General features: G+C 39.5%; 1 protein-coding gene across 1 annotated transcript in view; it reads left to right on the plus strand.

The window, feature by feature from the left end:
• LOC127581534 (tryptophan 2,3-dioxygenase-like) overlaps positions 1–19068 on the plus strand; it is a 65704-nt gene that overhangs the window by 455 nt on the left and 46181 nt on the right. Inside the window, exons 2-5 of the mRNA XM_052036026.1 lie at positions 4022–4121; positions 11939–12029; positions 12152–12222; positions 15363–15490. Coding sequence (XP_051891986.1) covers positions 4022–4121; positions 11939–12029; positions 12152–12222; positions 15363–15490 — 390 coding nt within the window. The remainder of the gene's footprint in view (positions 1–4021; positions 4122–11938; positions 12030–12151; positions 12223–15362; positions 15491–19068) is intronic.

A 19068-nucleotide genomic window follows, 5' to 3' on the forward strand; every position in this document is an offset into this window, starting at 1 on the left:
AGACAGTCAACATGATAAGGCAATGTATGATTATAAAGACATTTTTTACGATTTGGCACTGTCTTGGTGTAATTTGCATAAATACATTTAACGTTTAATGATAGGGTAACTGTACTTATTAAATCTTTGATCCACGTTTTAAGCTATAGAAACATAACTGTTTGTCTTGGCCTTAATGAGAAAGCAAATTAATTTTCATTTTAATCTTTGGCAACAAAATAATGAAAATGGAAAGCAAGATGGTCTGACAAAATTGTCATGGTGTATTAGAAAAAGTAGTTACCAACTGGAATGTGCTGCCTGAAAGTGTGATAGATCCAGATTCACTTGTAGCTTTCAAAGGTGATTTGGATAAATGTTTGAAGGTTAAAAAATGTAGGGCTGGGGGAAAGAACACAGGAAAGGATTCTGCTTAAACGTGCAAGTATTGACTCAAATGGGCAAGTGGCTTCCTTTTGTGCTGTAATGAATTTGTGAACCAATCTATTGATTCTAAGTACAAGGTAGGAATAGGCACTTCATTTCCTCATGACTACTCCACCTTTCAGTGAGATCACAGCCTACTTCCAGCCCAATTGCACTTTCCTGCCTTTGCATCATATTTCTCTAGGCCTTTACCAAATATGTTTATTACTTCCACATTTGTGGTTATCAGTGAGACCAGAAGGATAATATTGACATGAAACAGGCCTCTACACAGTTCACCAGGAGTAGTTATGCACACAATTCCCAACTACCTGCTTTGGTCTTCCACTCAACCAACTCTTTGAGCTTTATTGTGCTTGAGGAAGAAGGAGTCAGTCATATCACATAGCCTCACAATATTATTGTCTCAGCATAATTTATTTATAAAATGAGACCAACTACTAGATTAGAACAAACTTTCCTACCTACATAACTACCATCTCATCACCAGTTTCTAATTATGCAGTTAGTTACAAAAATATTTAAAACTTTTGGCCACTGATTTGAAGGTTTGATCAGGTAAAATGTTACAACAAAAGAAAGACAAATCAAGAAACTGCTCTTCATCTGGTCATGACCCAATATGTTGTGATTACGAAAATGTTTGTACTATACTGCTGACTTTAGTTTGACCTGCAATCATTAAAAAATGTGGCTCTGCCAGCTTTCTATTACATTTCTCAAATAAACATCTGAGCTAAAATGGCCTTTAGTTACAGAGCTATTGGATTACAAAACATCATCTTTTTCTGAAGACTATATATGGACATCTATATTGGAAATTCACTGAATAGGTTAATAAACACACAAGGCATAAATTTACAATGGAATAACTTGTTCATTGTTTTTAATCTTATTGATGAATGGACCTCAAAGCATAATTTACCTTGTGGCAAAGTACGTTGGCATCCTAGCTCAAACTGAGTATGTACTTGCAGAGTAAGATCCAAATTTTAATATTGTTGTAGTATCCTCTTTAGTTTGAACATGCATGTTTTTCACCTGATGACTTTGCATTAGGTGCTATCTGATTCTGATTAAACTAGTTTGAACCAAATATGATGACTGTATAACTTATTATTGGATAACTTTGACTAAATGAATAATCCAGAAACAATTTCTAATACTATTATACTTATGTAATGGATAAATAGCTCCCATACAGATTTCTGTTCATTTTATCAAAAAACAAATAACTGTTTTACCAATCTGCAAATCGGATACAACATACAGTAAAACCGTGAGGTCAAATTTTACTCCACTAGTTTCCCAGGTGTATGTAGATGATCTATTCAGAAACATGCAGTGAGGTTTCCTGGATCATGTTTCTTCTTCAATGGGAAGCAGATAATTTAGTCATTCATTGAATTATTTGCTGTGACTAAACTTCAAATTGGTCATTGTTCCTAACACACTTTTGAACTTTGGGTAAGAATAGATAAATAAGTCTTTCCTAAATTAAAAATCATTGAGCAAACTCCAAACTTTAATTTGGAAGCTCGAGCTGTGAATTCTGATACCTGTAGTGCAGTGATCCTTGCCTCCTCCCTGATACTATGACCCCTGAATTTGACTTGAACTCATCCAGGTGAGATAAAACCAGCTCATAAAGCAGTACAACTCATTTTTCTTTTAATAGTTTATTGTATTTTAAAAATTGCACGAATTCCAACCTGCTATTCCCTTTAATTCCCCATGTGCAAGCAAAGTTCTCTTTTAAATGTGGTTGATTTTGAACACTGGTGGAGTCTTCTCCATGTGCATAGGTGATCAATCCTGGATGCAGTTCCCTTGCAAGTTAGTTTTTCCCCTCAAAGCTGCTGCTTTTGAAACATAAAATTTTTCACCCATGACAATTTGATTGATGCAGCCTTCGTCCTTTTTGCTGCACCATCTTGGTCACTTCTAATTATTGTAAGTGCATAGATTGGTTGATTTAGTTAATTAATCTATTGTAATCAAGAAAATATTATCCTATTTGATGGTTACTATTATCACACAAAAAAGTATTTTGATTAAGAGAAGTTCTCAGTTTATCAGCATTTTTGAAAGGTTGTTAAATGGCATATACTTTAATTTTACCACAATGTGATACTCCTTCATATGGTGAAATGCAGCAGAATGCTAGGTCCATTGTTTTTTTTCAAACATATGAATGACTTGGCCTTAGCTATAGGTGGCATGTTAAGAAGTTTACAGATAGTGACCGTATGTTTAAGAGTGAGAAAGGTGAAGATTGCAGGAAGATGTCAATGCAGTGATCAGATGGACAAAAATGTAAATGGATTTCACACTGTAAAAGTGTGAGTAATATATTTTGGAATGTTACACAATAAATGGTAGGTTACCAGAAATGTATAAGAAACACAGGAGCCTAGCATTGTATATCCACAAATTCTAAAGATAGCAAGGCAGCTAGATAAAGTCTATTCTACATATAAGAAACTTTCCTTTCTATGCCTCAGCCAGTAATGTGATCAGGAAGACAATTCTAAAGAGGGTGCAGAGAAGATTTACAAGGATAATGCCAGAGTTGGGGAAGTATGTTTATGAGGAAGAATTGATTGGATTGGGCAGCTTCCTTAAGAAAAGAAGAGGCTGAAAGGAAGTTTAATCAAAGTGCATAAAATTCTGTGAGGCCTGAAAAGGGTAAATAGGAAGAATTCATCAGAAAAGAGGTCAGCAACATGGAGACATAGATTTAACTTAACAAGTATGAATTAGAGGGGAATTTTTATTTTCACTCTAAAAGATGGAATTCATTATCTGAAAGGATGGTGGAGGCAGAAATCTTCAACACATACAAAAATGATTTCACATTATTTAGTAGTGTACTCCATAATGGAACCAAATAGCTATTGCACAATAGGATACTCTATCACATAACACACTGCACTATAGAACATCCCAATATACAATAAAACTGCAACACCTTGTCCTTAGAGCAGTGAAGCATCATAAGGCAAATCAAGGGAATAAAAAAATTGACATTGAACCTTTAAATTTTCTGACAGGTAATCACAAACTTGGGCAAGAAAATTAAATTTTTAATGTGTTTTAAACCATTCAGCATTTCTACAATATTTTGTGGAAGTAATTCCACAGCTTGGGGCCAAGACAGCTGAAGGTGTGACAGAGTGATGGAAATCTGGGGTGCACAAGAGTGCAAAGACCTCACAGGGTCATAGAGTTGGATGGGATGACAGAGGTAGGAAGGGAGTGATGTCATGGACAGATATAAAAACCAGGATGATAATTTTCAGGAAGCACCAGGGTGAGGATGTGAAATGCACCTGGGAAATGAGAATTTATTTTGCAAACATACAGGGAAACTTTGGAATAGTTGATGCTAGAAGTGACAAAGGCATGAGAGATTTAGCACCTTATGAACTGAGACAAAGGTGGTGATGGGCGATATTGCAAGATTCATGGGGTCAGAAGATAGGTTCAAGGGTTTACTGAATTATAGAACATCTCATTTTTAGTAAGATGTGATTATAATGTAGCAAAACACCCCATAATATTCTAACTGTAACTTGTGTCAAACTTGTTTCAGACATCCAATTCCTTCAGACGTGCAGGAAAACTATGACACATCACAAGATGGAACGAACAAAGCTAGTAAAGGTGGATTGATATATGTGGACTACCTCCAGGTACTAAGGAGCTTGCTGCAGTGTTATTCCTCACTGAATTTTATCTTTTTACCCCAATAGAATATCCCTACTTGCATAACTTTTTGTGTTAGTGTTGGTGAAACTAGATACAGCTAATTTCTCAACATTGGAAACCATTCAACTTTTAATGGAAAAGCTGCAGCACTGGGCAGCTTATCGCCACCTTTTTCTGTTGATTTCTTCACAGTTTACCACTCAAGATCACATTTTTTTTGCCCATCAAGAACTATTTGGCAAAATGAATAGCATTGTACCATATACAACATGTGCATAATCCATAAATTTCCACAGAAGATGCTTGATGGTATCAGTCCTCGTGCAATGTTTCTTTAACTCCTGCCCTGCCAAATTAGACTTCAGTAATCCAGGTAACCATTGTTTAAACCATGGACATGACCTAAGCAACAGGGAAAACCTTACCATGTGCTATTTAGAATCATAGAACTATTACTGTAATGAAGGTAAGGCATTTGGTCCATCATGTCTGCTTTTGCACTTAAACAGAGCAACTCACTAGTTCCATCTCTGTCCCCTTCTCAGCAGCCTCCACATTCTTCTTCACCAATATATTTATCCAAATTTCCCCTTGAAGGCCACAATAGAACCTATGTCTACCATATCTGCAGACGGTGCATTCCAAATTTCTAATTGTTACACTGTATTTAAAGAAAAGGCTTTTATCATCTCACTTTATATTATAACTGTGACCTCTAGTTATCGACTCCCATACCAATGGAAGCAACTCCCACAATCCATCCCGTCCCCAACTGCTCATCATTTTATGTATGTCTATCAGATCTCACCTCAGCCACCTTTTCTTCACAAACAGTCCCAGCTTTCCAATCTCTTTTTTTTAACTTTAGTCCACTCATCCCAGGAACCTCATTAAATTCTCCTCTGCCCTCTCCCCAGTGCCTCCACGTTCTTCCAATAATGAGGACTTTCGAAAACACTGATCCAGCTTCAGCTGGACTATTGTGTTCAGTTTTATCTCAGTAAAGCAAAGGTGTGGAAGAACAGAGGAGAGTCAGAGGAGATTTATGCGAATGTATACGTCTATCTTATTAACCTTCCCAAAATGCATCACCTTGCATTGTTCAGAATTAAACTATATCTGCCATTACTCTGGCCGTCTTACCAACTGATCACTATTGTTCTGTAGCTGAAGACTGCCTCTCCCCAACAGCAATTTTTGTTTCAATCTGTGAACTTTACTAATAATGTCCCCTACATTCACTTCCAGATTGTTAATGTGTATAAAGAAAAACACAGCAAGGGTTCCAACAATGATCTCTGTGGTACACCATTGTTCACAAGCTTCAAGTCGCAATAACAACCCTCTGCCTCCTAACACCAAGCCAATTTCAAATCCACTTCACCAACATGCCAAGGGTCCCACGGGCTCTTGCATTTTTGACCAGTCTCAAATGTCAGTGGCCTTTCTGTAGTTCATGTAGAGTCCATAAAACGCATCACGTTTATCGATGCACTAGGTTATCTCTTTCACTGCTTATCCAACTGCATATTAATCCTATTCCTCTGTGAATTTTTTTTCAATAATTTCCCTACCACTGATATTCAAGTCACTGGCCTGTAATTGTTTAGCTTATCCCTGCTTCCCTTCTTGAATAAAAGTACCACATTTGCTCTCCATCAGTCATCTGGCACCTCACCAGTAGCCATAAAGGTTTAAAAGTCTCGGTCAGGAACCTGGCAATCTCCTCTCTTACTTTCCCCTAGCAGCCTGGGATACATCTCATTGGACTCTGGAAATTATCCACATTTAAGTCCATTAAGACATCCAGTACTTTCCCCTTCAATAGTAATTTGCTGCAGCATTTCATGGTCCTCCTCTCTGAATTCTCCAACTGCTATGTCCTTCTCTATAGCAAATACTGATGAGAAATATTCATTTAAGACCTCACCTACATTCTCTGACTGCCTGCATAGATTGCCACTTTGATCCCTACTGGGCCCCACTCTTTCCCTGGTTACCCTCATGGCTTTAATTAAAATCCCAAAGAATTTTATAAGTATTTTAATTTTGTCCATCGCTGATATCTCATGCAGCCCGCCCCCCCCTTGCCCTTGTAATTTCTTCGTTAAGTAACCCCCACTACACTTTCTATACTCCTGAAAGACCTCCCCAGTGTTGAGTTCCTAATTTGCCATATGCTTTTTTTAAGGTCCAGCCCTCTATATCCCTTGACATCCAGAGTTCTGTGGACTTGCTGTCCATATCTTTCATCCTTGTGAAAATATGTTGGGTCTGAGCTCTTTTTTTTCGGTGTTGATTCCCTCCCTCTTGTAGGATGAAGACCTACCTATAAGTAGCTGCTGCCAATCTACTTTTGTCAGGTTCTTTCTTATCAAATTGGAAAACCTCCTACCCCCCAATTTAGGACCTGAATTTAGTGCCCGTTACCAGTGGAACAATCTATGTAATGGTTCAAAAGCATTCCCAAACAGACTTTAAAAATTCTAACCCTTCTACACCTTTCATATTAAATAGGGCCCATTCAATATTGGAGAAATTGAAAACCCCTATTACTATAACCTTTTTGCCCTTGCATCCCTCTGTGATTTGCCTGCATATCTGCTTCTCTATTTCATGTGACTGTTTGGAGGCCTGTAGTGTACCTCCAGCAAAGTGATTGATTACCTGCTGTCTGCCCCTAAGCTCTACTGATATGGCCTAATTTTCAGAGCCTTCTAAGATATCCTCCCTCATTACCACACTAATGGACTCCTTAATTAATATTGCAATGCTCTCTCATATTTTACATCCTCCCTACACTCCTGTCAGTGTACTTTGGAATGATGAGTTGCCAGAATTGCCCTTATCTCAACTTTTGCTCTGCGATAACAACAATATTATAATCCCATGTACTGATCTCCACTGTTGGTTTTGCCTTACTAGAGGACTCCTTGCTTTAAAATATACTGTATTTCTCCCATGTGCCTTATCATGTTCATGTCTGCTCTGCCTACTGGACTGACTTAATTCCTCCTATAATGACTGCATCTTCCCACATCCACCCACCCCCCCCCGCCCCCATAGTATATATATTTTGTATCCCACTTCTCTGCCAAATTAGTTTGTACCTTTCTCAAAAGCAGTAGGAAACCTCCCTGCAAGGATGTTGGACTTGGGGACGCAAGAGAATGCAGATGCTGGAATCTGGAGTGAAAAAATGAACTTCTGGAAGAACTCAGCAGGTCAAGCAGCATCTGTGGAGGCAAAGGATGGTCGATGTTTCAGGTCAAAAACCCTGCATCAGGATTAGGAAACCTTCCTGCAAGGATGTTGGCCTTCAGGTGCAAACCATCCAGCCCCACTTTCCCCAGAAATCATCCCAGTGATCCAGAAGTCTAAACCCCTACCTCCCACACGCTCTTCAACCATATATTCATCTGACCTATCCTATTCCTATACCCACTAGCATGTGGCACCAGAGGTAATCCAGTGATTACAATCATTGAGATCCTGCTCTTAATCTCTTTAATCCATGGTGTAGCACGGTAAATTCACGTTGCAGGACCCTGCCCCCGCCTCTCTTTTTACTTAAGACTTTAGTACAACCTCTTTTATCCTCTCCCTATAGAATGCTCTTCAACCATTCTGTTACATCCTTGACTGTGGCACCAGAGACTCAACATACCAACCTGGATTTTTATGTATGGCCAAAGAAGCTCCTGTCTGTTCCTCTCATTAGCAAGTCTCCCACCACTATTATCTTTGCTCCTCCACCACAACCTCCCCCCCCACCCACCACCACCACCACCCCACCCCCCCCCCACCAACTCCCTGCCGTGCAGTGGAGCCATCCACAATGTCATGATCTTGGCTTGGACTGGACTCCTCAGAGAAATGTTCACCTGTACCATCTTCCAACACAAAGAGTTTTGAAAGGCGATGCACTCTGAGGGTTCCCTGACTGCCTGTCTGCTTCAATTCCTTCCTGGTGGTCACCCGTTCCTTGTCTGACTGCTTTCCCTTAAGCTGCAGGGTGACCACCTCTAAAGATGTGCTTTCCATGTAAGTTTCAGCCTTGTTGACGCACTACTGCCTCCAGTGATTGCTCAAGTTCCAAATGGTCAAACCATAGACACCTCATTCAGATGTAGTTATCCAGATTGCCTACATGCTGTAAACTGTAGAACACAAGGGACTTAGCTATACTTTTAATTTAGAAAATGGCCCTTAATGTGATCCAACCTATTCCCACATTTTATGTGAACTATAGAAAAGTGAAAATACTCACTAATCGCCTTTCTGACTGTCATACTGTCCAACCAAAGGCTAGAATTGAGAAGATTCCACAGACCCTCCTCAGTGAAGCCCCCTCACTCACCAAAGCCCTCTCACTGAATCTGCAATACTCTCCCATCTGCTGTAAAAAATGGTTTCAATCAGTGCCAGTAGCTTTGGCTGATGCTGATGACTCACTGAACAGCTCCGTGTGGGTTGCACTAATGTAATAAATGTCACCGAGCCTGCACTAACTGTGCTGCAATCATGATACTGAGGTGAGAACACAAATTTTGAGTTCAAACAGAAAGTGGTAATATGTTCACTAGTTATTCCCACTTCACAATTCCAATGCATGTAAATCACAGTGACTTAATTTTATCCTGTCCATCTTTGTTTTTGTCACTGTGACTTTTGCTATATTTAAAAAGTTGATTATAAATTTAATCACATGAGAAAAAGGCATAGCTATATTGGATAGCCTCAGTAAATGCACAATAGGATAGTCATGCATGCTTAATTTGTGCCATTTGCTTCTGATGTAAACAGCTTACCAACATTGTGCTGCCTATTAATTTTAAAATGCTTGCTACGTACAGCCAGAGCAAATCTTACTGTTAACTGGAGTTTTGCTTCAATAGAAGGTCCAATTATGTGAGCGCTTAGCCCACTTAAAGCCTTTCTTGATGCCAACCTCCAGCACTTGTATGGAGGTGCTTGTGTTTGTAGCATGTGCAGGCATTCTGCAGACCATCGGGATTTGTGAAATATTTAATAATGGTCTCATACAGGAGCAAGTGGGCTCCAGTTTTCCAACCACACCAGGAACCTTTCTACAGAAAACAGAAGCAAAGGCATCCTGCTTCTGCACGTGGTTGAGAAGCCCTACAGGCACACATTGTCCAAATTCCTTTAGCAATTGTTTGCATCCTACTTCACATATTGTATGAAATGCATAGTTCCCTCTTTTCCAGGATAAAGTAGAAGCCATGGAGGCAAAAACAATAAACCAGGAGGGAAGAGGCAAGTGACCTCCTCTTTCTCTCCAGAGGGGACATTGGCTGACATAATTGGGGTGGATATTTATGAGACAGTGGTTGGAGCTGGGGCTGAAATTATACCTTTTCAATTCTCGCTTCTGCCTCATCTCAACATTATTTCTGTTTTACAAACCACTGATGGTTCAAGCATGCAACTTGAACAACTTCTTCACAACCTCTCACCATAACCCCTTTTCCTGACAGCTCATGAAGAACTGTATCTTGGTCAGAAGCTGATAGAGGAGTAAGAAAAAATGAAGATGGTGACACACAGGAAGCATCTGTGGAAAGCAAAAAAAAAGTTAACATTCCAGTTTGGAGACCCCTTGTCAGAACTGGGAAAGAGTTAAAATAAGTAATTTTAAATTGCAGCAAAGGTGGCATAGGACATGGGGAATATCTGTGATGGGGTGAGACCAAGTCAAGCAGATTAATGGGGCAGTAAGAAGGTAACAATGTTTCTTTGTGTTATGTGTTGCTAATAACAGGCAGTGGGTCATGGCCAGCAGGTCAGACTATACTAATAGAGAGACGGCAACTGAGTCAAAATCACAGGTGGATAACTGGCATTAGAAATGGACAGTCCCGATGCAGTCGGAAAAGGCTGTATTACCTAAAGTTGGAGAGTTTGATATTGTCCAGAAGGCTGCAACTTGCCCAAATGGGCACAGTGGCATTCATTCTTTTTTCCTCTCCCTTTTCTCCCAGTTCTGATGAAGGGTCTTCCACTTGAAATGTTAACTGCTTCTCTTCCCCGAGATGCTGTCTGGCCTGCAGAGTGTTTTCATATCGGATTTCCAACATCTGCAGTTTTTTCATAGAGCATTTTTAGACAGGACCATCCTAATAGAAAGTGAATGAAGGTCTGAGGTAGGTTTACAATGCATGCATGTAAACTGCAAGAAGTGTTAAGCAAGGTTTGTTAAACTGCAGGCACAATTAACCATAAGGAATTATCATCTGGCAGTAATAGAGACTTGGTTACCAAGGTGCAGGGATGGGTTCTGTGGTATTCCTGGATACATGGTGTTCAGCAAAGAATGTGAAGGGAAGAAAGGAGGGGAAGTGGCAGTACTGATTAAGGAGAATGTAGCACTATATATATATATATAGAGAGAGAGGGAGAGAGAGAGAGAGAATATGAGAGAATGAGAAAGTCTTGGTGCAATCAAGGACTGAAATTGATCTGTTTCAGCAAAAATAGAAGTATGATTACATTCTATAGGTCACCAGCCAGTGAAATGGTACTACAGAACAAGCTTGCAAGGAAAGTGCGGAGATGTGCTAAACCCATAGAATAGTGATTATGGGATCTCTGACCTTACAGACGTCCAAGTTGGGAGAACAACAACATAAGCTGGAGGAGGACCGTCTGAAATGCATTCTGGAGAACTTTTTTGCTCAGGATGTCTTTGGCTAGCGGTGAAGGACTTGTTTCTAGGAAATGAATAAGGAACACCAAAGAAACAGCAATCATGATATCATTTGGTTAAGAATAGATAGGGGGAAGGATATAAACCACTCCAAGTAGTGCATAGGAGAGGGTGTGTTGAAGTAATCCAACTATGTCCGTTTCAAGGCTGATTTTGTGACCTAGAGTCCAAGTGTGAGAAAAGTAATCTTGTCATATCCAGTGAGTTCAGAGAGTTCCTCACTGTACCGTTTCAGGTACAGGTCAATTATTTCAGTCGTTGCATTTAGTCGCCGTTTCATGTCTGCTCAAGCATGGCCTCTACTGGCAGAGGATGTATCCCTTCACCCAACCTTGTCTATTTAAAATTGGGGGCACACTCTCTCCTGCACTGTCTCTTGCTACCATATCAATTCAGTCAACAGAGAGAAAAAAAAATCACTTCCAATGAAGTATGAGGCTTGCTAGTACCTGGACATTGTTCTGTAGATAAATGGATTGATGACGGGTATTGGGTACTCAGCCACCAATCAGTGTGAAGTGCACATTTGGAAGAGAAGGGAAGCATAGTGCACTCAAGATTTTTACAGCTACAGAGTTTGGATATCATGTCCAATATTCATCAGCTTGAATAGAGATGTGTAACTGTGCTGCATTGTTTTAATGGCTCCATTTAGCAGTGATTCCACTTGCAGACAATATTTTGTCAACCTAACACATAATTATATACGTTAAGGATTTAAGTGTGTGTTTGAAAATTGTGGTAAAATTAATTTTCACAGTGCTTGTCAAACTGGAACTTGTGCAGAAGATGAGCAGACATACTGAAAGACCAATTTAAAATGGCATTTCTGCTGTTTCAACTGGTCTTTTCATGAAAGAATTTGGGAATTCTCTACAAAAACGTTTGTTCTTGCTGCCTCCCTTTCCTTCTGACTGTACTGTTTCTTTTTCTCCCTCTGTGTGATGTACTTGCTACAGTTTAGAGAATACGAAACAAAAAGCTACAAAAATACACAATCAGAATTCTTAGCTTTTTTAAATCTCTAAAGCACTTCCCTGCTGAAAATAAAACTTTATTCTTTTGTTAAAGTTGGATAAAATAATCAACGCACAAGAACTACAGAGTGAAAAGAAGGGAAATAAAATACACGATGAACACCTTTTTATTGTAACCCACCAAGGTGAGGAGCTAACATTTGTTATTAAAAATAAGTTTGTATTTGCAAATTGTTCATGAAATAATTCAGCATTAATTCAGTAAATTATTTGTAACTCTAACTCTATTTGTCTTTACAAATCGCAGCTTATGAATTGTGGTTCAAGCAGATTCTTTGGGAATTGGATTCAGTTCGGGAAATATTTCAGAATGGTCAGGTGAGTAATTTACATTGGTAACTATTCTGAATACACTGGAGCAGATGGAGGAGATGTTTTGTTCTTTTAAACAGTTGGGTGGATTTCTCCTGGGAGAGTAAATGGGTAAAATTTACCAGAGGACTTATCCATTGGAAGCAGGGGAGATGGACTAATTGGTTAATTCTTTTTATAGCTAGCACAGACATGATGGATCAAATGGCCCCCTTCTGTGTGTTTCCATGACATTCTAACCAGGTCTTGGTTTGTAATTTTTACAGGCACTTCTGCTTGTAAAGCTAAGCCAACCACTCAAAGCCAAATTATGCAGATCAATGTCAATATTGAATACAAGTCTGCCATTGTAATTTAAATTCCAAGTTGAGCAGTAAATTGTTGCAGTGTGGGTTTATTGGAAGAAGATAGAGGCACAAAGTGGCTCTTAAAGATGAGTCTTGTTTAATCACGTTTGTGGGCCTCCTGAGACCTTTTCCAGTGTGACAAAGTGCTACCAGTTAGCCAAAGCTACTCAACATTTCACAGGCTTACAACTTCCATCCATTCTTCAAGCATTGCAAAAATAAAATAAAAGACGTCTTTTGTAATGATTAAGCAGGCTTCAACATAATAGATAGCCAGGGTACACTATTTTGTAAGGGATCATTTGATTATATTACCTCTAATACTGCTTATTGCAAGGAAATGTGCTCAAGGCCAGATCAATAAACTGAGCTATAAATCTTCCAGATAAAGTGATAGGAAAGTGATTAAGTTGGTAGAATGGCAACAGAGGATTAGATGGGCTGAAGAACATTCTTCCTTCTAAAGACAAAACTTACTGTACATGCTGAAAATCTGAAATAAAAACAGAATATCCTGGAAATAATTAGCAGATCAGGCTGCTGAATGACACAAGTGACGGTGGTTCTGGCAGCTGTTCCTGCCACCTGCTTACAGCTTGGCACCACCACCATCATCAGTAGCAATCAGTAATTCTCGGTCTCCGCACTACACACAGATTCCCTTTGCTGTCTCCGGCCCTCATTCTCTCTACAACGAAACAGCCTTGATGTCTAACTTCCTTGTTCTGATGGAAGATCACTAACCTGGAATGAGAACTTTTTATTTCCTTCTCCACAGAAGCTGCCTGATCCATTAAGTATTTCCAGCATATTCTGTTTTTATTTCATTCTTCCTTCTTGCCTCTCAAGTGATTTTGCATCGAGAAAGCTATTGGCCCGTTCTTCCATTTTTCTTTTCAGTGAAATGGACAGGAATTTTTGTTGGAAATTCTTTTCTTCTCCTTTTCACCACTTTAGAAGGACGTTCTGGAGAAGCTATATCAAAAGACTAGAAATGGCCTTTCATATTTCTCCAGGGCTTTCACCAATCTCCCAATGAGTTCAGGATAGCTCCTGTGGGAATTCAAAGTCAATAACCTCAGAATTCTGATTTCTATACAGCTGAACTGACCAAATGCAGAGTAAGGGTCCCATTTCTATCTCTGTCTCTACCTTTTCCATCTCCTCCCCCTCCCACCCAACTCTATCGGCCCATTGTTTTCCTTATGTTTCCACCTATTACCCACCAGCCTCTGTCTCTAGACAACTCCTTCTCCTTCCCCTCCCCTGACCTTGGTCCATTTGCCCATCATCTCCCACCTCACCTGGTTCCACCTATCACCTACCAGCCCTAGTCTTGCCCTCCCTCTCACCTGTTTATGCTGACTATCTTCCCTCTCCAGTCTCATTCCTAATACAGGGTAATGACCCAAAATGTGAACTATTCTTTTGCCTCCACCGATGCTGCTCAACCTGCTGTTCCTCGAGCAGTTTATTTTTTGCTCCCAATTCCACCATCTGCAGTCTCTTATGTCTCTATAAAAAGATACAGTACTTATTATACTGTGTCATGAGAACTAAATGTTTATATTTGATATTACAGATGCTTAAAGGAGTTAGTTTATGAAATAACAATGTTTGAACACTTTCAAATCAGACTGGCATTTTAAGAGCTAATTCCCATGCTTCCAGCAGAGTGTACATTGTGGTATTAACTTCTAATACTCTTGAATAGATGATTACTTTCCCCAAATGACAGTAGCTTCTTTGATAATTCAGTAGCTTTCAAGGCTATTTACTAATACTAACCCTCAAATAGCCAGATTTAATTACCTCTGTGGTCAGTGGCAATCTGCTTGTACTTCCCTTGTGTGGTTCCTTCAGTGAGAACCTGCAGGCAATCAGATCCTCAGCAGCAAACCCCATATAGCTGCAGAGCTTTCAGCAACATATAATATGGAGGGTCCAGGAAAAAGTGTCTCCCACAAAACTGCTGAAAAAGATTTTGGACTGGCAGCTGAGCCATACCTCTTGGTTTAACAGGCTGTCAATACAGTCAAAAACTGCTTCTGATTTTCCAACGCTATAAGTAAAATGTAGAGGTCTTTAATGGGAAAATAAAGAATCTAAACATCTTAAAAATATTAAAGCATTTAAAAGAAACTAACTCAAAGGAAAACAATACTGACACTTAATCTCTTGCAGCCAGCCAGCCTCCATTGAATCAATGGAGAATAACTTCTTACATTGAATCCAACCTTGTATAAGTTGTTTCAGTGGGATCGCCAACATAAGTTGTGGAGAAATGCCACAATCATGTGCTTCCTCACTGGACACTATCGGCAGGCTTGCGATTTCTGTGTTAATTTGCATGTGCGACAGTCCCAGATTTGCTGGAACTTGCTCAAGGAGAAGTAGGAAGCTCCACACAGAAATGGCACCTTTTCTCTGCAAGATTTGGTGCCATGAATTTAATTGTAGAACTTCAGTGCTAGAGTTTATATTCACAACTTCCCGAATGTTAATCAGTGTCCTAACTGTTGGCACTTGAGAGAAAGCAATAGTTTTCACTTATTCTTTCTGAACAATTAAAAACAGATCAGAACATGTAATACAATAAGACCAAATCAGAAGTAAAGCTAGAAAGTATTCCTAGCCATTTAGTAAATTTGATACATTTCAGAATCTTTTTGTATTGTTTTTATTTGTTCTTGGTATGTAGGAGTTTGGACATCCCAACTTGTCTTGAGGATATTCAATTTTGTCTTTTTTTTAATAGAGTGAATAGTGAATTATAATCCTTGGAAAAATGTGTTCCAGGTAAGAGATGAAAGAAATATGTTGAAGGTGGTCTCAAGAATTCATCGAATTGCGATGATCCTTAAACTCCTAGTGGATCAGTTTGCAGTTCTGGAGACAATGACAGCTTTGGATTTCTTTGATTTCAGGTAGTAAACACTTACAATTAAATGCTAAAACAGAATGAAGGTAAAATAATGTACAATGCATCTGAATTTGGGAACAAAACCTTTGTCACTTGCCATTTTACTGGAGAATTTTCAACAAGTACAATTGCATTCAATTTCTGCACATTGGTATTTGTCTAATAAAGCTTTCCAAGTCAGAGAGACAAAAGACAGAGCCATGGGGTTTAATTAGTAATGTAAACTTAATGATGGATTTTTGTAATCTTCCGCCTCTAGAATGATCAAGTACCATGGATGCACTGACCAAATGAAAGCTTGCTGGGAACTCTGAGACTATTCCAAGGGACATTTTGGCCTGTGTCTTCAGCAGCTGCCATTGGTCGGAAGCACTCTAGTGAGGCATAAAGTTGTGATGTGACTTGCTGCTGGACTTGTGCCCCAAGTTATATAAATGGTAGAGAAAGGAAGTCCCAGTGATTCCGGGTCTGGTGTCCTTGTCTAACCTTGGTCGTATGATGGTGTAGGATTGAGGGGTTGTGTGAGGAACTTTGGGGAAGTAGAATTTTCAGCCATGGCTATGCTGGTTATTTTCCTGCCCCTGATATCCAGACATACAGAGATTCCTGACAGCAGTAGGCTGAAATTCTGCAGGGGTTTTTACTGGGAACTTGGAATCCACGCTGCAGCACTGGTGACTTTTGCTTTAATCTCACCAGACCCACACATGGCTCAGCATTCAAATGAGCCATACAATTCAAAGCTGTACCATGCTCAGATCTTCAAAGGACTTTGCACATCAGATGTAATATAAGCATGGTAGGAAGAAATTATCTGCCTCTGAAAATGTGTGGGGATTCTGGTCCAAATTAACCTGAACCCCTGTGCTGCTTTGTGGAGATTGGCTGAGAAATTTAAAAAGGTGAAAATCTGAAAAGTAAATCAATAATTATGATAAAGTTATTTCTGAATTGAGTAATCCATGAGAGCAGTTCTTGAGAGTGTGTTAGCACAGAGTGGATGCAGTTGCATCTGAATGTAAAAGTTGAAATTAGGCAAGTCTGGGAACTGGGTGAAGTGATGGAAAGAAGTGCCAATTTAATATTTTACAAAACAACTAGGGCTAGAACACTGAAAGGTGCTGAGTATAGAAAGTGTAGATTTGAATAATGCATATCCTAGGTATTTGGTCAGAGTGGGCTGGAGTTACTACTTTTCAACTAATGCCTCTATCTTAAACTGGAAAGATAAACAACATAAAAAAAAGACAGGAGCATTTAATGGTCACAATTGAATAAACATTTCTAAAAGTGATTAGAGATTCTTTGAAAGGACAGCTAAAGAAGTTTTGCTTGTAGTTCATGCAATATTTGGGAACTTCAGTATATAACATGTTTCTGCAAGGACCATATATGGAAGAAGTGATAGCAGGTGCTTGAACTTAAGGTCAAGATTTCCAAGCATGAGGGGCAACTGGACCACAAGAGGTTTGGGGTAACATGTTAGAGTTGTAGAATCATGCAGCACAGGAATGGGCTTTTTGGTCCACCATATCCCTCTTGGCTATTGAGCACCCAACTATATTAATCCTATTTTGCTTTCACACCTTGATCCAGGGTTCATCTAGACACTTCTTAAATGTTGTGAGGGTCTCTTCCTTCACCAGCCTCTCAACAGTGTGTTCCAGATTCAAACCTTCCTCTAGGTAAAAAATGTTTCCTCAGATCCCATCTAAACCTCCCATCCCTTGCCTTAAAGCTATGTCCCTTGGTTTTACATACCATGGCTATGGAGGAAAAGTTTCTCACTATCTTCCCTATCTATGCCCCTCATAATTTTGGATACCTCAGTAAGGTCCCGCTAAGACTCTGCTCCAAGGAAAACAAACCTAGTTATCCAGTCTCTCTTCTTAACTGAAATACTCTATCCGAGGCAACGTTCTGGTGAATCTTCTCTGCATCCTCTCCTTTGCACTCACATCCTTTCTATAGCGTGGAAATGCTCACAATACTCCAGCCTATCCATTGCTTTTTTTTAAATAGTTATATCATAAACTCCTTGCTGTTATATTCTATGCAGTACCTAATGAAGACAAATATCCCATATGCCGTCTTCATCACCCGTCTAACTGTGCTGCAACCTTTTAGGGATCCTTGGACTTGCACAGGAGACTTCAATACTCCTTAGGGCCCTACCATTCATTGTGTATGTTTAACTCTTTTTAGTTTTCCCAAAGTGCATCATGTTCCATCTGCTATTGATCTGCTCGTCTTACCAACTGGTCAGTATTATCCAGTAGCCCAAGAGAACCCCCTTTGTTATTAACATTACCACCAGAATTTGTAACATCTGCATCCTTAATAATCATACCACCTACATTTACAATCAAATCATCAATGTATTTAACAGACAGTTGGAGTCCTAGCAGGTCGACTACATAAGTCACACTGCCCTTATTAATACTACTTTGTGGTGAAAAGGGTCGGTGAGCTTCAAGTACAAGTAGCCATGTGGGAGTATATTGTAGCTATGATAATCAATCCATGACTTGGAAAAGAACAGGACTTGGTATCATGTGCCAGGATACTTAAGAGGAGATAAGGAAGGGAAAAAGAAGATGGAATGGCAGCACTAATTAGGATGGCTTTAAAATTCTGGAGATACAGGATGGCCTTCAGTGTTTAATTATAGAATCCGTTTGTTTGGAATTTGGAAACAAGAAGGGAGCTATCATTGCTTAGTGGGTTATACTATAGGTCACAAGATACTAAGAGAAGCTGAGACAAATATGTAGGGAAACCACAGAAACGTGCAACTTGTTGGGCAAATGGCCTGTTTCTGGGCAGTATATCCAATGTAACCAATGGGATAATAAAGGATATGGCTAGGATACTCTGAACCAAATATTGGTAGGTAAACCTGTAATTGAACAATGTGTGACTTTAAAGAGCACATGTTTCTGATAGTTTACAAGGGGGAGAGGGGTGGTGCTGGTGAAGGAGCCAAACCAGAACTCCTTGGACGACAAAGGAGATAGAGAAAAGTTAGGTGCATGAAGCATGTCAGGTGAATCCCTCTAGTGAGAAACAGGCTGAATATAGTAACCAGTGAGGAGCAGTATAGAGGAATATAAAATGATTATGGAGACTGCATGAGAAGGAAATGGTTCACAATGTAGTGAACATAAAAGGCTTGTACTCAGTAAGCATGTGCTAAGAGTAGGGATGGAGCTGATTAAGGGTAAGGAAGGGATCTATGTAGAATCTGATGGAATATTAGATGAGTACTTTATATCATTCTTTTGCTAAGGAAGATTCTGCAGCCAACATCTCAGTAGAAGGAGAAGCAGCAGAGAAAATGATGGGTGAGAATAGGGTACTGGTAAGGCTGGCTTTGCTTAAGCACCACAAGGTATGGATTGGATGAGTCTCTGTTGCTGGTGGAAGTGGGGGTGGATATCTCAGAAGGGCTTGCCATAACCTTTTAATCCTCTTTAGATACAAGGGAGGTGCCAGAGAACTGAAATGCAAATGTAACACTCCTTATATCCTAATATCTTATGAAATGTATGATTGTGTCCTTGCAGTTTTCCTAGCTTCCAA

This window comes from Pristis pectinata, chromosome 2, assembly GCF_009764475.1.
Source record: "Pristis pectinata isolate sPriPec2 chromosome 2, sPriPec2.1.pri, whole genome shotgun sequence".
Taxonomy (NCBI): domain Eukaryota; kingdom Metazoa; phylum Chordata; class Chondrichthyes; order Rhinopristiformes; family Pristidae; genus Pristis; species Pristis pectinata.